We start from the raw sequence: 20,464 nt of genomic DNA on the forward strand, positions 1-20,464 counted from the left end.
AGTGGAAAGGAGTTAGAACTGCTATGAATCTCCACCTTATCATGGCCCGTCTAACCATTCAAGGTTCTAGCAACATAACTCACCGTGTTGAACAAGCTGATTGTAAAAACAACTTGTTATTTTCTGGTCTCCCTTCCTTTATCTTCTTCAGCTAATCCTGGTTCGTCAGCTCAGCATAGATGAGAGATCCAAATGAAATAACTTTTTAATGCACATACTAAACTAGCAAAAAGCAGGATCTAAATAACAGTTTGAGTCTTAATCCAAGCAGGCACTGAGAGGGAAGGAAGAGACCACTGTGGAAGGAAGAGACCACCTAGTTGGCTGCACTGTCATATTTGTTTGCAACTACGTGGATTTACATGATACCTTTAATATTTATTGCAGACCCATCAATAATCATTTTCCAGCTCATAGGAGGGCAAGAGGGGGGCCCTGTTTATCTCCAAACTGTCATAATGTTTTCTAGTCTCCTTTGTCATCTGTATGTTGTGGTGCATTTCCTGGAATTTTCCGTCATCTCTACCATACTTCAGTGTGGATAGCAGGTGAATAGGCCTGGTCCTCTAATAAAGCAACTCCAGTGAGGCTACAGAGCAGCTGAGAAATTCAGAGCTATATGCCTTGACTGGAGATACCACAGCTCTGTATTGGAGTGGGAGGGAGAAATGCCTCCCCACCTCCCTGCAAATTACTTTGACAGAGACCTGACACTTATATTGGAATCCTCAACCTAGAAAGGAGGTGACCAGAAGAAAGAGAGTGAGTAAAGATGTGGTAATTACCCCTGTGGTTTTTGGCCTACAGATGTCCAAGGGATGCAGAGTGGGAAAAGCAGAAAGGATTCATGCAGTGGCTTCTTATAGAGGGGAAGTGAGAATACACAATAGGCGTGTTCCTGTGGGGAAGAGAAATTGGAGGACCCAGGAAGGCAGCCCCTCTATAGGTTTGAGCTCTTTAATTTGATACTGGCACAATTTCTTTAAGGTGGAGGTGTTAAGAACTCAGGAGGAGGAGCTCCCACTGCAGGAAGAGGAGAGAAGGCAGATGGAGGAAATCCTAAGACTGGAAAGGGAGATTGAGAAGCTACAGCAGCAACAGAAGGTAGATCACGTGTCCATCACCTGCGAAAACACCAAGAATGAGATTAACCGGCAGCGAGAAGAGGAGATCCAGAGGCTAGAGAAAGAAGCATCCAGGGTTGCTCAAGAGTTCTTGGAACTACTGGATTTTGGAAACCTAGATGAAAGCGAGCAAAGCCTAGAACATTCACTCTCCAATGACGGAACCCTCAACATTGACTGCAGCCTTGTGGCGCCTCTGGCTGAGGAGGAAGTAGATGAAGGCTTTCATGCTGATGATGAGGGGCTCTCTGTCCCCAGCCTGGTTGTTTTGGATCAACACTGCACCAAAACCAGCGACAACTCCACTGAGGAAGACACATATATGAATCTACCATTTCTGAGAAGGGGTGAGGTGGAGGTAGACAGTACTACAGATCATCTTGTGGAAAGCCCCGAGGAGTACAGTGCTCCATCTGACACCACAGAAAGTATTTACATCACAGTCTCAGAAACCCTGAGGAGTAACAGTGGGGAAATGGGAGAGCCAGTTTACAGCTTCCCACCAGATGTGGAGTCTGACTATGACCATGAGGAGTTTGATGGTTTAGGAGATACTGGCAGCACCTTGGCTGAGCCCCTAAATGGTGAGGAGATCTTGAGGCGTTCCCATGGTACCAGCATGGACTCCAGTCGTGGCAGCCTAGACTCGGTAAGAATTTTTGCATTTAGCTGAAAGGCAGTTTTGCTTTATTGGCATTTTTGACCTTTGCCTTTTTAATGCATATCAGACCCATGCTTTCATTCTTTGGTGTCTCACTTTGAGTGCAGTTATTAGTAGATAATACTCTCTTAGTCCATCTCCTGTTATATAGGAGGTCAGAGTGATCAGTTCTGATTTAGAAGCCTAAATATAATTTTCAAAATGAATTTAGGCACTTAAGAGCCTGTCCATGGGATTTAGCCTCCTAAGTGCCTAAATCCATTTTAAAAATGAGATTTAGGCTCCTTCATCAGCACCACAACTCCTACATACTTGGGCCTTAGTTGTCTGTAAAATGGTGATGTTACTTCCCTACCTTCCACGGGTATTCTGAGGATAAATACATTAAAGATGCCTTAGATAGATAAACCACGCTGTTGAGACCAGTGCCTTGTGGTTGAACTACATCTTATCTGTTAGAAAGATATCCTGTCTCTATTTAAGGACTCCAGTGAAGATTGATTTACCACTTCCTATGCTGTTCTGTTCCAGTGATTCTTTACATACGCTTTTTAAACATTGCATCATATTTCCAGTTTGAATTTTTCCAAATTCAACTTCCAGCCCTTGGACCTTGTTATGGTGTTTTTATTAAAGGACCCCATTATGTCTGATAACTTCTCTTTGTGTAGGTTCTTAGATGGTGATGAAATTGCTTCTTACCTACTCTGTAATACACTAGTTTTAGTTCTTGAAGCCTTTTATTGTAAGGTGGGTTTTCCAGATCTTCAATAATTCTTGCAGCTCTTACTTGAGCCCTCGCTATTCTTTCACATCCTTGTTAAAATGAAGACAGTAGAACTGGTCACAGTTTTCTAGCAGGGGCTTTACCAGTGCTGTATACAGAGGCAGTTTCACCTCCCTACTGCTTCTTGGTAGTTCCCTGTTTATAATCCAACCCTTTTTACAACAGCATAACACTGGAGTTTATGTTCAGTTGGTTATCCATAAAGACCCCTAAGTCCTTTCCAGAATAAATTCCCTCATCCTCCAATTACAGCCTATGTTCTTTAAGAACATAAGAATGGCCCTACTGAGTCAGACAAAGGTCCATCTAGCCCAGTATACTGTCTTCTGACAGTGGCCAATGCCAGGTGCCCCAGAGGGAAAGAACAAAACTGGTAATCATTGAGTGATCCATTCCTTGTCACCTGTTCCCATGTATCACCTTGCATTTGGCTGTATTGAAACACTCTTGGTCATGCTCATGTTACTATAACCCTCTGACCCAGAGGTTACAGAGGTGCTTGATGTCACTCACTGAAAGTTTTGGCCTTGGGCTCTTAAAAAAGGTTAGTACTACAGTGGGCCTCAAGCCCACTTAAGTGCTATATTTCATTTTCACAGAGTCAGAGTTTAAGTTGAGAAGGAACCTTAGATCATCTAATGTGATGTCCTGTATAGCACAGGCCAATAATTTTCACCCAGATACCCATCTATTAAACTCAGATGCTTTAGATTAAAGCATTTCAGGCCTCAGGAGATTTAACTGTGCCACAGGGAGAGGATGGGAGAAACTAAGGTACCATCAATGCCCAAGGCTTCTGCAATGGTAAGGAAAGGTGCCCAGATGATCCTAGCAGTGAACCACATCTCATGTTGCAGAGGAAGGGGAAAAAAATCCCAAGATCCTAGCCAGTCTGAGCTGAGGGGAAATTCCTTCCCAAGCCCAGATTTGATGATGAGCATGATTCTGAGCATGTGAGCAAGAAATATCAGTCAGGCATTTAGAAAGAGAATTCCCTACAACCTCAGAGCACTGGTCTAGCTTGTCCAGTGTCTCCTCTCTAGTGATGGCCAATCTGTGATGCTTAAGAGGAAGGCAAAACAAAACAAAACATCTGAACCCCAAACCCACCAAAACTAAAAACCACACCTCACAACAGCAAAACACATCTAACCAACTGTACATCAGATCGTTTCCTTCTTGTTTTCCCCAGGTCTTCCTGTGTCCTACCTAGCCACAGGCCTGTTTTCCACAGTCCCTTTCTTGGGCTGAGTGTTCTCTACCCCAGACCCTCCCCCTGTAGAGGTCTGCAGGTCTCTACTTCAGAGCAGATCTTGCTATATATATAGTCCCTATTCTAGTCACATTGTTCCTCTGTCACATGATTTGGGACTATACCGCCCATCAATCCCTCTGGGGCCCTGATCTCTGACTTCTGTTGTCTTAAAGTGCTGAGCTCCAATAAAAGGCATGCTGGCAATACCTTCCCTTAAAGGGGGATCACATGCACTGTTATAATCAGGATAGCCTTACAAATACTTTCTTCTGTTTTTGCCCTTCTTTAATACTAACTTGGCACCCAAGTTTCTAAACTGCCTTAGATTTCCCCTCATTATTGCCATCCCCACTTTCCTTACCCCTCAACCTTCTCCTGCTTTCAACACTACCAAATTTGGGTTCTGGCAGCACTGCATACTTGGTTAGAAAGTTGCACAGTACTCCATGAATTTGTCATTGATGTCCATCAGTTTTAGGATAGATGTAATGATAGAAGTGTTGCATCTTCCCACCACACCTGAGTGGCAGCAGCAGCTGCTCAAGCTTCTAGGACCTTGGTTCCTTCTGGTGACCCTGTGCTGCATTTTTCTAGTAGTGCTCAGCAGAACCAGTCTTTTGGTACAGCTACTGGGCAGAAGCTTTAATCTGGACTCCTCTCACCCTCCATGCTGCAGTTTTAGAGCAAGAGTGAAGGAACACTCAGAGCTATAGATCCTAAACTTGAAGCAGTGTGCCAAGCAGACCCCCCACCCATCCCTAGGTCTGTGGGGAGGGGGACATGAAGATCCCAGTTCAATTCCCCCTCCCAAGGCCATGGGAGCAAAGATCCCAGTAGCTATCCTCCGGCTTGATGGGGAAGGGTGGTGCTTGCCCCCACCAGCCTGAGGGCCTTCTAGAGCCCAGAAACCAGCAAGAGCCAGGCAACAGCAGCAGATGCAGGGGCCCACAAAGAGGTGGAGGTACAGCAATAATTGATTTTTAATGCAGTGAGCAAGAGGGAGAGTGAATGAGAGGGGAAAGGGTGAGAATGAAGATCAGGGAGAGTGAATGGCAATTGCAGAGAGCGAGAAGAGGAGAGAAGTGAATAGAGAGCGCATGCAGTTTGTGGGGGGATGAAGGGGCTGCCTTCATCAGTTTTAAACTCACATTTAGTCAGAGTGAACATTATTCAAAACAGAGCAATCAGGATCTGAAAATGCTTAGCACTTCATTCTGGCTGAGGTTCCACTGGTAGCCAATTGGACCATAGACTTGAATAAACAGTGACCTGTTATTTCTCAGTAGCTGTCCAATGATTGTACTGATAGATCTGTGCCTTTGAAATTGTCAATGAACAGACCCACAGCAAATACACTCTTCGAACTCTCACTCTTACCACGGATGGGGATAGAACATCAGAAATTGAGGCAACCATCTTTGTTGTGGGCATATGGTTGTAGTTCTGAGGACAATTCCCAAAGAAAGCAGAAAGACTTACAGTAGCCAGTCAGTGTGCTGGAAAAGAAGCTAAATGGCATATTATAATATTCTGTGTTTTTGGCCTTAGAGTTAATTTAGCCAAGGATATGCTTATTACCTGATAATCAGGAAGCAATTATAGGAGTTTAGGAACTGCCATACTGAATAAGACCAGTACTACACCTAGTCCAGTTTCCCCTCTCTGGCCTGGTCTACACTACGTGTTTAAACCGATTTTAGCAGCGTTAAACCGATTTAACGCCGCGCCCGTCCACACTACGAGGCCCTTTATATCGCTATAAAGTGCTCTTTAAATCTGTTTCTGTACTCCTCCCCAATGAGAGGAGTAGCGCTAAAATCAGTATTACCATATTGGATTAGGGTTAGTGTGGCCACAAATCGACAGTATTGGCCTCCAGGCGATATCCCACAGTGCACCACTGTGACCGCTCTGGACAGCAATCTGAACTTGGATGCAGTGGCCAGGTAAACAGGAAAAGCCCCGTGAACTTTTGAATTACATTTCCTGTTTGCCCAGCTTGGAGCTCTGATCATTACGGGTGGCGATGCAGTCCCAAATCCAAAAAGAGCTCCAGCGTGGACCCTACAGGAGATACTGGATCTGATCGCTGTATGGGGAGACAAATCTGTTCTATCACAGCTCCGTTACAGAAGACGAAATGCCAAAGCGTTTGAAAAAAATCTCCAGGCTACACAGTGCTGCGTGACAAGCGTAACGGAAAGCCAAAGAATCAAATGGACGCTCATGGAGGGAGGGAGGGGGTACTGAGGACTCCAGCTATCCCACAGTCCACAGCAGTCTCCGAAAACTTTGCATTCTTGGCTGAGCTCCCAGTGCCTGTAGGTTCAAACACATTGTCCAGCGTGGTTCAGGGAATAGCTCGTCAATTTACTCCCTCCTCCCACCACGTGAAAGAAAAGGAAAAGAAATCACTTCTTGACTTTTTTCAGTGTCACCCTATGTCTACTGACTGCTGGTGGTAGACGCAATGCTGCAGCAGTGAAGAGCAGTATCTGCTCCTCTCCCCTCCCTGGTGGCAGACGGTACAATATGACTGCTATCCGTCGTCACCATCAGCCCGTGAGTGCTCCTGACTGGCCTCAGGTGAGGCTGGCCGGGGTCGCCTGAGTAAAAGTAGGAATGATTCCTGGTCATTCCCAGTAGATGGTATAGAATGGCTGGTAACCGTCCTCATCATAGCAACTAGGGGCTGAGCTCCATCAGCCCCCTCCGTTTCCTGTGTAAAGAAAAGATTCTGTACTGCCTGGACTATCATAGCAGCGGCATGCTGGGCTCCTCTCCTCCGCACCGCTTAATGTCCTGCCTGGACTGTCATAGCACCGGGAGGCTGCCTCCCCCTCATTTTATCTCACTAACAAGTCACTGTTTCTTATTCCTGCATTCTTTATAACTTCATGACACAAATGGGGGGACACTGCCATGGTAGCCCAGGAAGGTTGGGGGAGGAGGGAAGCAACGGGTGGGGTTGTTGCAGGGACATCCCCTGTGAACGGCATGTAGCTCATCATTTCTGCGGGATCTGACACAGAGCAGCTGTGCTCTCTGATACACTGGTTCTCTAGTACACTTGCCCCATATTCTAGGCAGGACTGACTCTATTTTTAGAAACCATAAAGGAGAGATTGACTCGGGGAGTCATTCCCAGTTTTGCCTTTGCCCCCCTGGCCGACCTCAGGCAGGGGCACCCATGATAGCAGCAGACGGTACAGAATGACAGGTAACCGTTATCTTACCACCAATTTACAATGGCAGCAGACGTGACAGAATGACTGAAAACCATCTCTGCTATCATGCAAAAGCAAACAAATGCTGCTATGTAGCGCTGCAGTAATGCCTCTGTTAGCGGCATCCAGGACACATACGGTGACAGTAAAAAAAAAAAAAAAAAGCTGAACGGGCTCCATGCTTGCTGTGCTATGGCGTCTGCCAGGGCAATCCAGGGAAAAAGGGCATGAAATGATTGTCTGCCGTTGTTTTCCTGGAGGAAGGAATGAGTGTCGACATTTACCCAGAACCACCCACAACAATGATTTTTGCCCCATCAGGCACTGGGATCTCAACCCAGAATTCCAAGGGGCGGGGGAGACTGCGGAAACTATGGGATAGCTACAGAATAGCTACCCACAGTGCAACACTCCGGAAATCGACTCTAGCCTCGGACCATGGACGCACACCGCCGAATTAATGTGCTTAGTGTGTCTGCGTGCACTCGACTTTATACAATCTGTTTTACAAAACTGGTTTATGTAAAATCGGAATAATCCTGTAGTGTAGACGTACCCTCTGACAGCAGCCAGTATGAGAGGCTTTGGAGGAAGGAGCAAGGAATCCTGCAATAGTCAGTTATAGAAGAACCTTTCCAAAAGGAAAATATCTTTCTTACCTTACTAAGTAAATTTTGGATTATGCCCAGAAGCAGGAGGATTTATCACTTTAGGTAACTGGAGGCAGCTCTCTGCCTGTTTAATAATTCATTGCTAGCTGAGTATATTGGCTTTAGGAACTAGTGGGTGAGGTGTCAAGCCCCTATTTTAATTGTTTGCTTTGTGTAAAAGGGACATATGGGAGCATTTTACTCAAGTTTTACATCTGGTTACGTGGCTGCTGGATCCTTGTTGTACTGTACCCATCCGCCCAAGACTTAGAGAAGTTGATCTCTTCCTTTTTTTCTAGTTTCTGGACAGTGAGGAGGAAGTGGATGTTTATATGGACACAGACGAAGAATTCTGCAATGGCCGGGTCACAATCTTCAGTGGCTCAGGACCACCCTATTTTCACAGTTATCTCTATATGAAGGGTAAGTGGCTGTAGTCTATACCACAAAAGCATTGAGAGTATCTTGTTCTCTCAGCCTCTTCTCCCTTACTTTCTCCACACATTTTTCCTGTTTGTCTACTTACATTTTTTTCTGTCTCTTTATTTTATCCAAACCAGCAAAGAAAAAATGGGAAATCTCTGTAGAAGAGAGATATAGAAGGAATTAGAGTGGATGTCCCTGTTAGCGAAACCCTTTTATACCCACCAGATTAGGGTGCCCACTGAGGTGTTTGCAGTTCAGATGAGCAAAACTAAACTACAGCACTGGGGAGATAAGACAGCACAAAATATTGGGTGGAATATGTAAAGACTGGATAATCTCTAGGATGCTTGCATGATCACAGAGGAGGTCATGCCAGGGAGGAGGGAGGATTTCAGGTTGCTGGGAGATAGCACCAGGTAGAGACCCTTCAGAAAAGCAAGTTCACAGTCATGCCGCTTCCCCTTGCCGGAATATAAGCGCTAAATCCCTGTTAGTAAGAATTGAAGTGGCCTTAATTTGGTTTAGTTTAATTCACTTCCAAAGTGAATTGAGTGAAACCAAATTAAGGTCACTTTAATTCTGAATCAGTGTGGTTTAGTGTGGTTTAACTAATCCACTTCAGTTAATTCAGATTAATTTTCCTGGATGTCACTGCATAGATGAGCCCTAAAACAATGGCCAGTACCAGCTGCTTCAGAGGAAGGTACAAGAAACCCCCAAGTGGATAGTTATGGAATAACATGCCTAGAGGGGAAGTTTTTTTTTTCTAATCCCCTCAGTTAGTGAGTGTTTTATACCTTGAAACTGGAGGATTAATGACTGAGCCCTTTCTATTGTCATTTTGGATGTTGCCATGATCAATAAAAATTCACAATCTTTGAGGCTGGGACTTTCAAGGGAGCCTAAAGGAAATAGGGACATAACTTCCGACTGGAATTGCAAATAACTTCCAGTTGGCATTGGGTGCCTATTTCCCTTAGGCAGCTTTGAGAATTTCTCCTTTATTGAATTCTACCAAGGTGCTGGTCTCAGCAGAATCTAATGGCATTCAGATGCACAAATAATCATCCATTGTGTTAAAAGTATTTCCTTTTTTCTGTTTAAATTTGCTGCCTTTCAGTTTAATTGACTGTCCCCTTATTCTGATTTACTTCCACTATACCTTTTTATTATAGAGAGAGCGAACAGTGATAGAAATACAATCAAGACCAGTGCAAAGTAGTATGCTTAGGAAGGAAAAACCAAATGAATGAGTACAAAATGGGAAATAACTATCTAGGCAGCAATACAGCAGAAAAGGGCTGGGAGGGTATAGTGGCTCACAAGTTGCATGTGAGTCTATAGTATAAAAAGGGCAAATGTCACTCTGGAATGTAGTAACAGGAGTGGTGTAAGTGATGTAATTGTTCCACTTGGCATTAGTGAGGCCTCAGCTAGAGTACTATGTTCAGTTTTGGACACCACACTTTAAAGAACAATTGGAGAGGGAGCAACAAAATGCAACAAAAATAAGAGGTGTAGAAACATGACCCATGAGGAAAGGTTAAAAGAATTGGGCATGTTTAGTCTAGAGAACAGAACACTGAGGGGCAACATGCAGAGTTGGCTCTGGCTTTTTTGCCGCCCCAAGCAAAAACAAAAAAAAGGGGGGGGGGGGAAGAGGGAGTGCGCCGAAGCGGCAAAGCAGGGGGACAAAACAAAACAAAAAAACCCTACAGGGCGGCCCCTAGAGGGGACTCCCTGTGCTGCAGAGTGCACGCCTGGTCTATTAGGGGGAAGAGGGGAGGAGAGAGAGAAAGGGAGCAGCCAGGGCTTCAGCGGGGTACTCACCCCGTGGCCCCAACCGCCGCGCTATCTGCCAGGAGGGCTCTGTGCCCCTCTGGTCTGCAGGGAGGGAAGGACGCTGGCTGCCCTGCTGAGTTTGCTGCAGGGCGCTCCCCTCCTCCGCCCCCTACAGGGCGGCCAGAACAGCGAACACACACACACAGAAAAAGCGTGCGTGCTGCCCTAGGTTTGGGCTGAAGCTGCATGTATAATCTGCCGTCCCAAGCACGAGCTTGCTCAGCTGGTGCCTGGAGCCGGCCCGGGCAACATGGTAACAGTCTTCAAATATGTAAAAGACTGTTATAAAGAGGATCAGTTGTTCTGTTTGCTGAGGGTAGGACAAGAAGTAATTGGCTTAGCTTGCAGCTTGGAACAGGTTACCTAGGGAGGTTGTGGAATCCACATCCTTGGAGGTTTTTAAGAACAGGTTAGACAAACACCTTTCGGGGTAACCTAGGTATAATTAATCCTGCCTCAGTGTAGAGGGATGAACTAGATGGCCTCTTGAGATCCTTCCATCCTTGCATTTCTATGATTCTATTTTTCTTTATTTGAGTTACCTAAGAATTTCCATTATAAAAGATTTTTGTAAACTTTGGGGTCCCAACCCACAGTGTGAGAACCGCTGCTTTAATCTAACCCAATTTATTAGTCTCAGTATAGAAGTAACTGAGTGAAATTTAATGTCCTGTGACAGATAGGATGTCAAACTAGATAATCTAATGGTCCTTTCTGGCCTTTAACTCTGTGAATCAATTAATACTGTAATCTTGTGTGTTGTCTCTAACTCAGAAACGATATATCAAAAATAGAAAGGATCCACAGTTAAATAAAGAAAATAATTAGAGTAACAGAAAGATTTTCGGATAAAGAGAGACAGGAAAGATTGGGAATGTTCAGTTTAGAAAACAATCATAGAATCATAGAATATAAGGGTTGGAAGGGACCTCAGGAGGTATCTAGTCCAACCCCCTATTCAAAGCAGGACCAATTCCCAACTAAATTATCGCAGGCAGGGCTTTGTCAAACCTGACCTAAAAAACCTCTAAGGAAGGAGATTCCACCACCTCCCTAGGTAAAAGAGACTATGCAGAATCCCACAGCTACAGGACTATCTAGGTTAGTTAACAACAGGAGACAGTTGTTTTCCAAGTGGGTGATGAGGATACCTATGGAAGCCCCTCTCTTCACTCTTCTCCCTATAAGGTGTGGGGAACTCCTTCCCCATGTGGTACTTCAGGATGGATACTGGGGCCATGGGGTGAGTCCAGGGGCAGTAGCTGGCAGGAGCTCAGCTGAGTTCTGTCTCCCCTTCCCATCCTTGATCAGCTTTGTGTTCCAAGGGTTCCCAGTGCAGTGGGTATTGCTGCCAGCTGGTATTCTGTGGAGTCTGTGATGTCCTATGGGTCCCTCTCTCTGGTCTGGCCAGGATCTCTCAGGATCAGGATGAGAAAGGCCCAACAGAGTAACCGTGGATTCTGGGGTCCCAGGAGATGGTGATGCTGACAGCCTTGGTGGTGAAGCTTGCTCCGTCTGGTCCACCCATCTCCCAGCCAGCAGTTGTTGCCAGACAGCCCAATTCTCCCCACAAAGTCTTTTATTTAAGGATTCCAAAAGGGGGGTGATGGGCTAATCTCCTCATTATTTTGTTTATCAATTAGGCCTAATTTCCAAGTTGATACACCAACTTGGATTCATTGATTTCCAGTCCCACACTCCTTTTGTTTACAGACATGATCTTAACACAGTCCTTGAGTTATATCAATAGGCCTTTTTGTTTGGATTAATTTAGTTATTCTCTCTCCCTTTTGTACCTTTTCCCACTGACATTTTTTGAATTAGGTGATGGTGATATTTTTTGAATTTTCACTCACTTGTCACAGTTGAGCTTACAATTGTAATAAATGGGTGTACACATTCACCCTAAGATGTCCTTCGTGGCCCCCATGCTGGTGGAGGACTGCCATGGCAGAACCTGGGTAGTTTTCTGCTTGGCATTTACTGCTGTGTTAACAATCCTTCTGCACTACCTGAGTGGCCCAAAGATGATGTAACTCAGCTTTAGAATGTGGCCCAAAGTCTTTAAATTCAGATTGAATATTTCTTTCTAAAGGACATGCCTGTAGCTCGGTCACAAGGTATTGTGTTCATTGTAGGATATGGCGGCCCGTGTTCTGCAGAATGCCAGACTAAATAATTGTAGTGGTCCCTTCTGGTTTTAAAATCTGCATATAGATCAGACTCTGTTCTGCAAGAGGCAGCGTAAACAACAGAGCAAGAGAATAGTGTGGTGAACATCCATCAGTTTTGCAAATTTGGGAAAGCAGCATGTGCACTCTGGAGCAGAAATACAAAAGAGTGAAGGAGGAACCTCTGTTTGTATTGCATGCATGGGGAGGAGTTGTCGTTGGTGCTGGTCTTTGCTTTGCAGGAATTCCTGAATCAGTGATTTTACTCTGTGCTGATGGGAAGAACCTCAGAAGGTGCCATGGTTCCCTGCAGATTATTCAGCCATCTTTAAAATGAAAATTTTGTGAAGTCTGTTCTTTTTCTCTAGCTTTTCAGTGTTTCCTGGTTTCAAGCAGGCCACAAGAACTTCAGGATGCACATTTGTAACAGCATCTTGGTGCTTCAGACAAACAGCAAACCAAAAAATGAGAAGCAAGTGAGAATTTCCACAAATTCTACAAGAAAACAAAACCAGAGTGCACTTTTCACTTCTCAGAAACTGTTCATGTTTGGTTCAACGTCTGATTCTGTTCTTTCTTTGGTCAATCCCTAATCCCAGCCTTATTTCTATTCCAGTCCTTAATTCCTGCTATGTGTGGCCAGGGATAGATCTGAAATGGTGCCCAGATGTCTAATTGAGACACATGGATTAGACTAGGGAGATGCGTGATGCTGCAAATTTGATAATGTATTCCGCTCTCTCCTTTCTGCAGGGGGTCTGATGAATCCATGGAGACGGCGATGGTGTGTTCTGAAGAATGAAGCCTTCATGTGGTTCCGAACTAAGCAAGAGGCCTTGAAGTCAGGCTGGCTCTATAAAAAAGGAGGCGGCATGTCAACTCTGTCTCGCCGTAACTGGAAGCGCCGCTGGTTTGTTCTTCGAGAATCTAAGTTGATGTACTTTGAGAATGACAGTGAGGAAAAACTGAAGGGGACGATAGATATCAGAAGGGCAAAGTGAGTGAGAAGAACGAACCCAATAAAATTCCAACATTCTCTGTCCATATCACTAGTGATAAGGGCTGCTGCACTAGCCTAGAAATATTGTATAGGGTTAGAGGAATCTGAGGGTAGAGAAGGAAAATCCTGTTGGATCATCCAATCGATCTCTGGGGGAGCAGAGCAGATTGCTCCCTATTGTACATTTTCTAGTTCTTTGTCTAGTCTGGGGAGCAGTTTCAGACTCCAGACTGACAGAGGTTGTCCAGGAGAGGCACTAATTCAGCACATCGGCCATGTGCTCTGCCCCACCCCTGACTCCATCTGCCTCAGCGCTATTCCAGACAACTCCAGAGTTCCTAGTGGAGTTTGATTGTGGGTGAGTTATATTGCTGTGCCTTCCCCCAACCTGCAGGCAGATTTTTGGCTGCTAGAGCCAGGCATCCTGTCTTTCCCTAGTAGCACTCAGAGATTGAATCAGACCCTCATACTCTCTCCATCTAGAGTACCAAGAAATGGGGCTGTCAAACTATTTTAAAAATTAATCACGTGATTAAAAAAACACAATTAATTGCATACTTAATCATACTGTTAAACAATAATAGAATACTATTTATTTAAATGTTTTTGGATGTTTTCTACATTTTCAAATATATTGATTTCACTTACAAGACAGAATACAAAGTGTACAGTGCTCACTTAATATTATTTTTTATTACAAATATTTGCATGGTAAAAAAGGTAAACAAAAGAAATAGTATTTTTAACTCACCTCATACAAGTACTGTAATGCAATCTCTATCGTGAAAGTGCAACTTACAAATGTAGAATTGTTTTTTTATGTAACTGCACTAAAAATAAAACAATGTAAAAAAGAGCCTACAAGTCCGCTCAATCCTACTTTTGTTCAGCCAATTGCTAAGACAAACATGTTTGTTTAAATTTTTGGAAGATAATACTGTCCAATTCTTACTTACAATGTCACCTGAAATGAGACAGGCGATAGGGGATGGGTCTTGTGAGAAGAGGCTTTGTATGGCACTGTTGTAGCCAGCATTGCACAGTATTTACATCCAAACATCCAAAAATATTTAAATAAATGGTATTCTATTGTTGGTTAACAGTGCAATTAAAACTGTTTTAATTTTATTATTTAATTGAATTATATTTTTAATCGAGTTAATTGGTTTTGAGTTAATCACTTGAGTTAACTGCGATTGACAGCCCTACCAAGAAACAAAACGAATGAGCAGCCATGGCTGGTGTAAATAGCTCCACCTGTCCACCTCCTCGTTTTATTTTTTGGCCACTCAAATCTCTGTTTGCTGACTGGTTTAAAGAAAGTATTAAATTGGTATACGTGCCATCTGCCTTTGTGTAGGTTAGCTGCATAGCCATTTTAAGGAGGATTCAGAAATTCTTGCTATTGACCAGTGGAATTCCTGTGTTTCAACAAATGTGTTGACATGCCAGGCACCCTTCATTTCATTTTCTACAGTGAATGGTACAGCATGAAAAATTAGGCATATGGAGTAAATATGATGCTTATGGAAGTTTTTCAGCTTGCTGGGTCTCACTGTTCACTGTGTTACAGGGAGATTGTGGATATTCATGAAAAGGAGAATGCTCTGGATATTGTGACAGAGGAAAGAATTTACCACATTGTGGCAGAGTCACCAGAAGATGCCAGGTACAAGAGGGAATTTATTATCCATCTTCATTCATTACTGGGTTTCTCCCATGCTGTTCCTGCAATGAATCTCAACTCTGCCCTGGAAAGTCCATGAAGTTTCCTCCACTGGGATGAGAAGGGATTTGTTCCTGAGCTTCATTACATGCTTCTCTAACAACAGATATCAGCTGTGGACTCCCCATCCCCAGAAATTAAATGGAAATTTAGTCCGTGTTCATGTAGTCATGGAACTTCTTTCCTTCTGCCCACTGTTCTACCACAGCTCTCTTTCTTGACAGTATACATTCCCTTTTGCTTCTGTAATGTGGCCCAAGTTAAGCATGACTTTGATAAGAACAGTTTTTCATGCAACACTTATTATAATTGTAATATCTATTAGCTGATTTATTTATTAAATAAAATCCAAGGTGAACAATGCCAACCATTCATGGTTTCTGTAAATGACTGAGGCAACCTGCAGAGGGAATTTGTTTTATCCAGGACTCAGAGTGAGAGCTTTAGTTTATCAGAGTCTGCAGAGTCATCTGATAAAACCTCAGCAATGTAAACCCAGAGAATAACTCATATCCTTCCCTTCTGGCATCCTGGCCAGATGGCAGAAATAAGTATTAAATGTCAGCCCTTGGCCTCACCATAGCAACATCCATTCCGAGGAAGAGGAAAGCACCTGCAGCTGCACTAGAAAGGGCAAACCACTGTCGTTTTAGAGCTTTTGTTAGTGACACTTCTACAAAACCCAGATGCTTCTTATCTGAAGTTTAGAGTGGGATGAGCTCTCTGCTGGCTCTCCAGGACTGATTCACTCTCAAGCCTTGTGGCTGGAACAGGAATCCCTGTCACAGCCAAGTAACTTCATATCCTTCCCTTTACATAAGAACACAAGAACGGCCGTACCGGGTCAGACCAAAGGTCCATCCAACCCAGTATCCTGTCTACTGACCCTGGCCAATGCCAGGTACTCCAGAGGGAGTGGACCTAACAGGCAATGATCAAATGATCTCTCTCCTGCCATCCATCTCCATCCTCTGACAAACAGAGGCTAGGAACACCATTCCCTACCCATCCTGGCTAATAGCCATTAATGGACTTAACCATCATGAATTTATCCAGTTCTCTTTTAAGCGCTGTTACAGTCCTAGCCTTCACAACCTCCTCAGGTAAGGAGTTCCACAAGTAGACTGTGCGCTGCCTGAAGAAGAACTTCCTTGTATTTGTTCTAAACTTGCTGCCTACCAATTTCATTTGGTGACCCCTAGTTCTTGTATTGTGGGAATAAGTAAATAACTTTTCCTTATTTACTTTCTCCACACCATGATTTTATATACCTCTATCATATCCCCCCTTAGTCTCCTCTTTTCCAAGCTGAAGAGTCCTAGCCTTTTTAATCTCTCCTCATATGGGACCCGTTCCAAACCCCTAATCATTTTAGTTGCCCTTTTCTGAACCTTTTCTAGTGCCAGTATATCTTTCTTGAGATGAGACCACATCTGTACAGTATTCAAGATGTGGACATACCATCGGTTTATATAAGGGCAATAATATATTCTCAGTCTTATTCTCTATCCCCTTTTTAATGATTCCTAACATCCTGTTTGCTTTTTTGACCACCTCTGCACACTGCGTGGACATCTTCAGAGAACTATCCACGATGACTCCAAGATCTTTTTCCTGACGTGTTGTAGCTAAATTAGCCCCCATCGTATTGTATGTATAATTGGGATTATTTTTTCCAATGTGTATTACTTTACATTTATCCACATTAAATTTCATTTGCCATTTTGTTGCCCAATCACTTAGTTTTGTGAGATCTTTTTGAAGTTCGTCACAGTCTGCTTTGGTCTTAACTATCTTGAGCAATTTAGTATCATCTGCAAACTTTGCCACCTCACTGTTTACCCCTTTCTCTTGATCATTTATGAATAAGTTGAATAGGATTGGTCTGAGGACTGACCTTTGGGGAACACCACTAGTTACCCCTCTCCATTCTGAGAATTTACCATTAATTCCTACCCTTTGTTCCCTGTCTTTTAACCAGTTCTCAGTCCATGAAAGGATCTTCCCTTTTATCCCATGACAGCTTAATTTACATAAGAGCCTTTGGTGGGGGACCTTGTCAAAGGCTTTCTGGAAATCTAAGTACACTATGTTCACTGGATCCCCCTTGTCCACATGTTTGTTGACCGCTTCAAAGAACTCTAATAGATTAGTAAGACACGATTTCCCTATACAGAAACCATGTTGACTATTGTTCAACAGTTTGTTTTTCTATGTGTCTGACAATTTTATTTTTAACTATTGTTTCGACTAATTTGCCCAGTACTGACATTAGACTTACCGGTCTGTAATTGCTGGGATCACCTCTAGAGTCCTTTTAAAATTTTGGTGTTACATTAGCTAACTTCCAGTCATTGAGTACAGGAGCCGATTTAAAGGACAGGTTACAAACCTTAGTTAATAGTTCCGCAACTTCACATTTGAGTTCTTTCAGAACTCTTGGGTGAATGCCATCTGGTCCCGGTGACTTGTTACTGTTAAGTTTATCAATTAATTCCAAAACCTCCTCTAGTGACACTTCAATCTGTGACAGTTCCTCAGATTTATCACCTACAAAAGCTGACTCAGATTTGGAAATCTCCCTAACATCCTCAGCCTTGAAGACTGAAGCAAAGAATCCATTTCGTTTCTCTGCAATGACTTTATCGTCTTTAAATGCTCCTTTTATATCTCGATCATCAAGGGGCCCTACTGATTGTTTAGCAGGCTTCCTACTTCTGATGTACTTAAAAAACATTTTGTTATTAGCTTTGGAGTTTTTGGCTAGCCGTTCTTCAAACTCCTCTTTGGCTTTTCTTATTACATTCTTGCACTTAATTTGGCAGTGTTTATGCTCCTTTCTATTTGCCTCACTAGGATTTGACTTCTGCTTTTTAAAGGAAGTCTTTTTATCTCTCACTGCTTCTTTTATATGGTTGTTAAGCCGCGGTGGCTCTTTTTTAGTTCTTTTACTGTGTTTCTTAAATTGGGGTATACATTGAAGATGGGCATCCATTATGGTGTCTTTTAAAAGCATCCATGCAGCTTGCAGGGATTTCACTTTAGTCACTGTACTTTTTAACTTCTGTTTAACTAACCCTCTAATTTTTGCATAGTTCCCCCTTTTGAAATTAAATGCCACAGTGTTGGGCTGTTGAGATGTTCTTCCCACCAAAGGGATGTTGAATGCTATTGTATTATAGTCGCTATTTCCAAGCGGTCCTGTTATAGGTACCTCTTGGACCAGCTTCTGCACTCCACTCAGGACTAAATCTAGAGTTGCCTCTCCCCTTGTGGGTTCCCATTCCAGCTGCTCCATGAAGCAGTCATTTAAAGTATTGAGAAATTTTATCTCTGCATTTCGTCCTGAAGTGAAATGTTTCCAGTCAATATGGAGATAATTGAAAACCCCCACTATTATTGAGTTCTTAATTTTGATAGCCTCTCTAATTTCCCTTAGCCATTCATCATCACTATCACTGTCCTGGTCAGGTGGTTGATAACAGATCCCTAATGTTATATTCTTATTAGAGCATGAAATTTCTATCCATAGAGATTCTATGGAACCTGTGGATTCACTCAAGATTTTTACTTTATTTGATTCTACATTTTCTTTCACATATAGTGCCACTCCCCCCCACACCCCCCGACCTGTTCTGTCCTTCCAATATATTTTGTACCCCGGAATGATTGTGCCCCATTCATTGCTCTCAGTCCACCAGGTTTCTGTGATGCCTATTATATCAATATCCTCCTTTATCACAAGGCACTCTAGTTCACCCATCTTATTATTTAGACTTCTAGCATTTGTGTACAAGCACTTTAAAAACTTGTCCCTGTTTATTTGTCTGCCCTTTTCTGATGTGTCAGAATCTTTTTTATTTGAATGTTTATCATCTGATCTGGCCCTTACATTATCCTCTTCCATCTTCTGCTCCTGACTATAACTTGGAGATTCTCTATCATTAGACTCTCCCCTAAGAGAAGTCTCTGTCTGATCCACATGCTCCTCTGCAGCAGTTGGCTTTCCCCCATCTCCTCATTTAAAAACTGCTCTACAATCTTGTTAATGTTTAGTGCCAACAGTCTGGTTCCACTTTGATTTAGGTGGAGCCCATCTCTCCTGTATAGGCTCCCCCTCTCCCAAAAGTTTCCCCAATTCCTAATGAATGTAAACCCCTCCTCTCTACACCATCATCTCATCCACTCATTGAGACTCTGAAGCTCTGCCTGTCTACCTGGCCCTGCATGTGGAACTGGGAACATTTCTGAGAATGCCACCACAGAGGTGCTGGATTTGAGTCTCTTCCCTAGCAGCCTAAATTTGTCCTCCAGGATATCTCTCCTACCCTTCCCTATGTCATTGGTACCTACATGTACCACGACCACTGGCTCCTCCCCAGCACTACACATAAGTCTGTCTAGATGCCTTGAGAGATCCGCAACCTTCGCACCAGGCAAGCAAGTCACCATACGGTTCTCCTGGTTATCACAAACCCAGCTATCTATGTTTCTAATGATTGAATCTCCCATTACTAACACCTGCCTTTTCCTAGCAACTGGAGTTCCCTCCCCCAGAGAGGTAACCTCAGTGCAAGAAGCAACCCTAGTACCATCTGGAAGGAGGGTCCCAACTATGGGAAGGTTTCCCTCTGCTCCCGTTGACTGCTTTGCTTGCATGGGCCTTTCATCCTCCTAAACAGCGCAGGGACTGTCTGACCAGAGGTGGGACAATTCTACAATGTCCCTGAAAGCCTAATCAACATACATCTCTGCCTCTCTTAGCTCCTCCAGTTCCGCCATCCTGGCCTCCAAAGTCCGTACGTGGTCTCTGAGGGCCAGGAGCTCCTTGCACCGAATGCACACATATGCCACCCTCCCACAGGGCAGGTAATCATACATGCTACACTCAGTACAATAAACTGGATAGCCCCCACTCTGCAGCTTGGCTTCTGCCAGCATTGTCTCCTAGTTAATGGAAGCGTTGTGTGACGTTGCAGTTCTGGCGGGACCCAACTGAGAATGCCAGTTCAGGACCAATTGCTCAAACAGGGCAGTTATAGCCCCAGGCTGGGGTTTTTCCACCTCTAAGGCAAACCAAACCAGCCAGACAAAAATGACTTCAGTTTCACCCCACTGGCTAACTACAAGTCACACAAGCAATTTCCTTAGACACTCCAGTCTCCCAGTGTCACCACCAGTGCCACCCGTCCTGGGGATGAATGGTTATGAAAACCAATACCCCAGTAAAAGAAAAAGGTTCTCTCGATCCCAAAGGACCAAGCCCCAGACCCAGGTCAATATACACATCAGATCTTACCCACAAATCACACTGTTGCCAATCCTTTAGAATCTAAAATCTAAAGGTTTATTCATAAAAGGAAAAAGATAGAGATGAGAGCTAGAATTGGTTAAATGGAATCAATTACATACAGTAATGGCAAAGTTTTTAGTTCAGGCTTGTAGCAGTGATGGAGTAAACTGCAGGTTCAAATCAAGTCTCTGGAGTACATCCCCAGCTGGGATGGGTCCTCAGTCCTTTGTGTAGAGCTTCAGTTTGTAGCAAAGTCCCTCCAGAGGTAAGAAGCAGGATTGAAGACAAGATGGACATGAGGC

The 20,464-nt window shown here is 43.7% G+C and overlaps 1 protein-coding gene across 5 annotated transcripts in view; it reads left to right on the plus strand.

The window, feature by feature from the left end:
- Positions 1–20,464, plus strand: part of LOC115659798 (unconventional myosin-X-like) — a 263,102-nt gene that overhangs the window by 182,918 nt on the left and 59,720 nt on the right. For all 5 annotated transcript variants that reach the window (XM_030580481.1, XM_030580482.1, XM_030580483.1 and 2 more), the window contains 4 exons: positions 988–1,773; positions 8,004–8,127; positions 12,897–13,140; positions 14,717–14,812. In XM_030580481.1, the coding sequence (XP_030436341.1) occupies positions 988–1,773; positions 8,004–8,127; positions 12,897–13,140; positions 14,717–14,812 (1,250 nt within the window). The remainder of the gene's footprint in view (positions 1–987; positions 1,774–8,003; positions 8,128–12,896; positions 13,141–14,716; positions 14,813–20,464) is intronic.

This window comes from Gopherus evgoodei, chromosome 11 (genome assembly GCF_007399415.2).
Source record: "Gopherus evgoodei ecotype Sinaloan lineage chromosome 11, rGopEvg1_v1.p, whole genome shotgun sequence".
NCBI classification, from domain to species: Eukaryota; Metazoa; Chordata; order Testudines; family Testudinidae; genus Gopherus; species Gopherus evgoodei.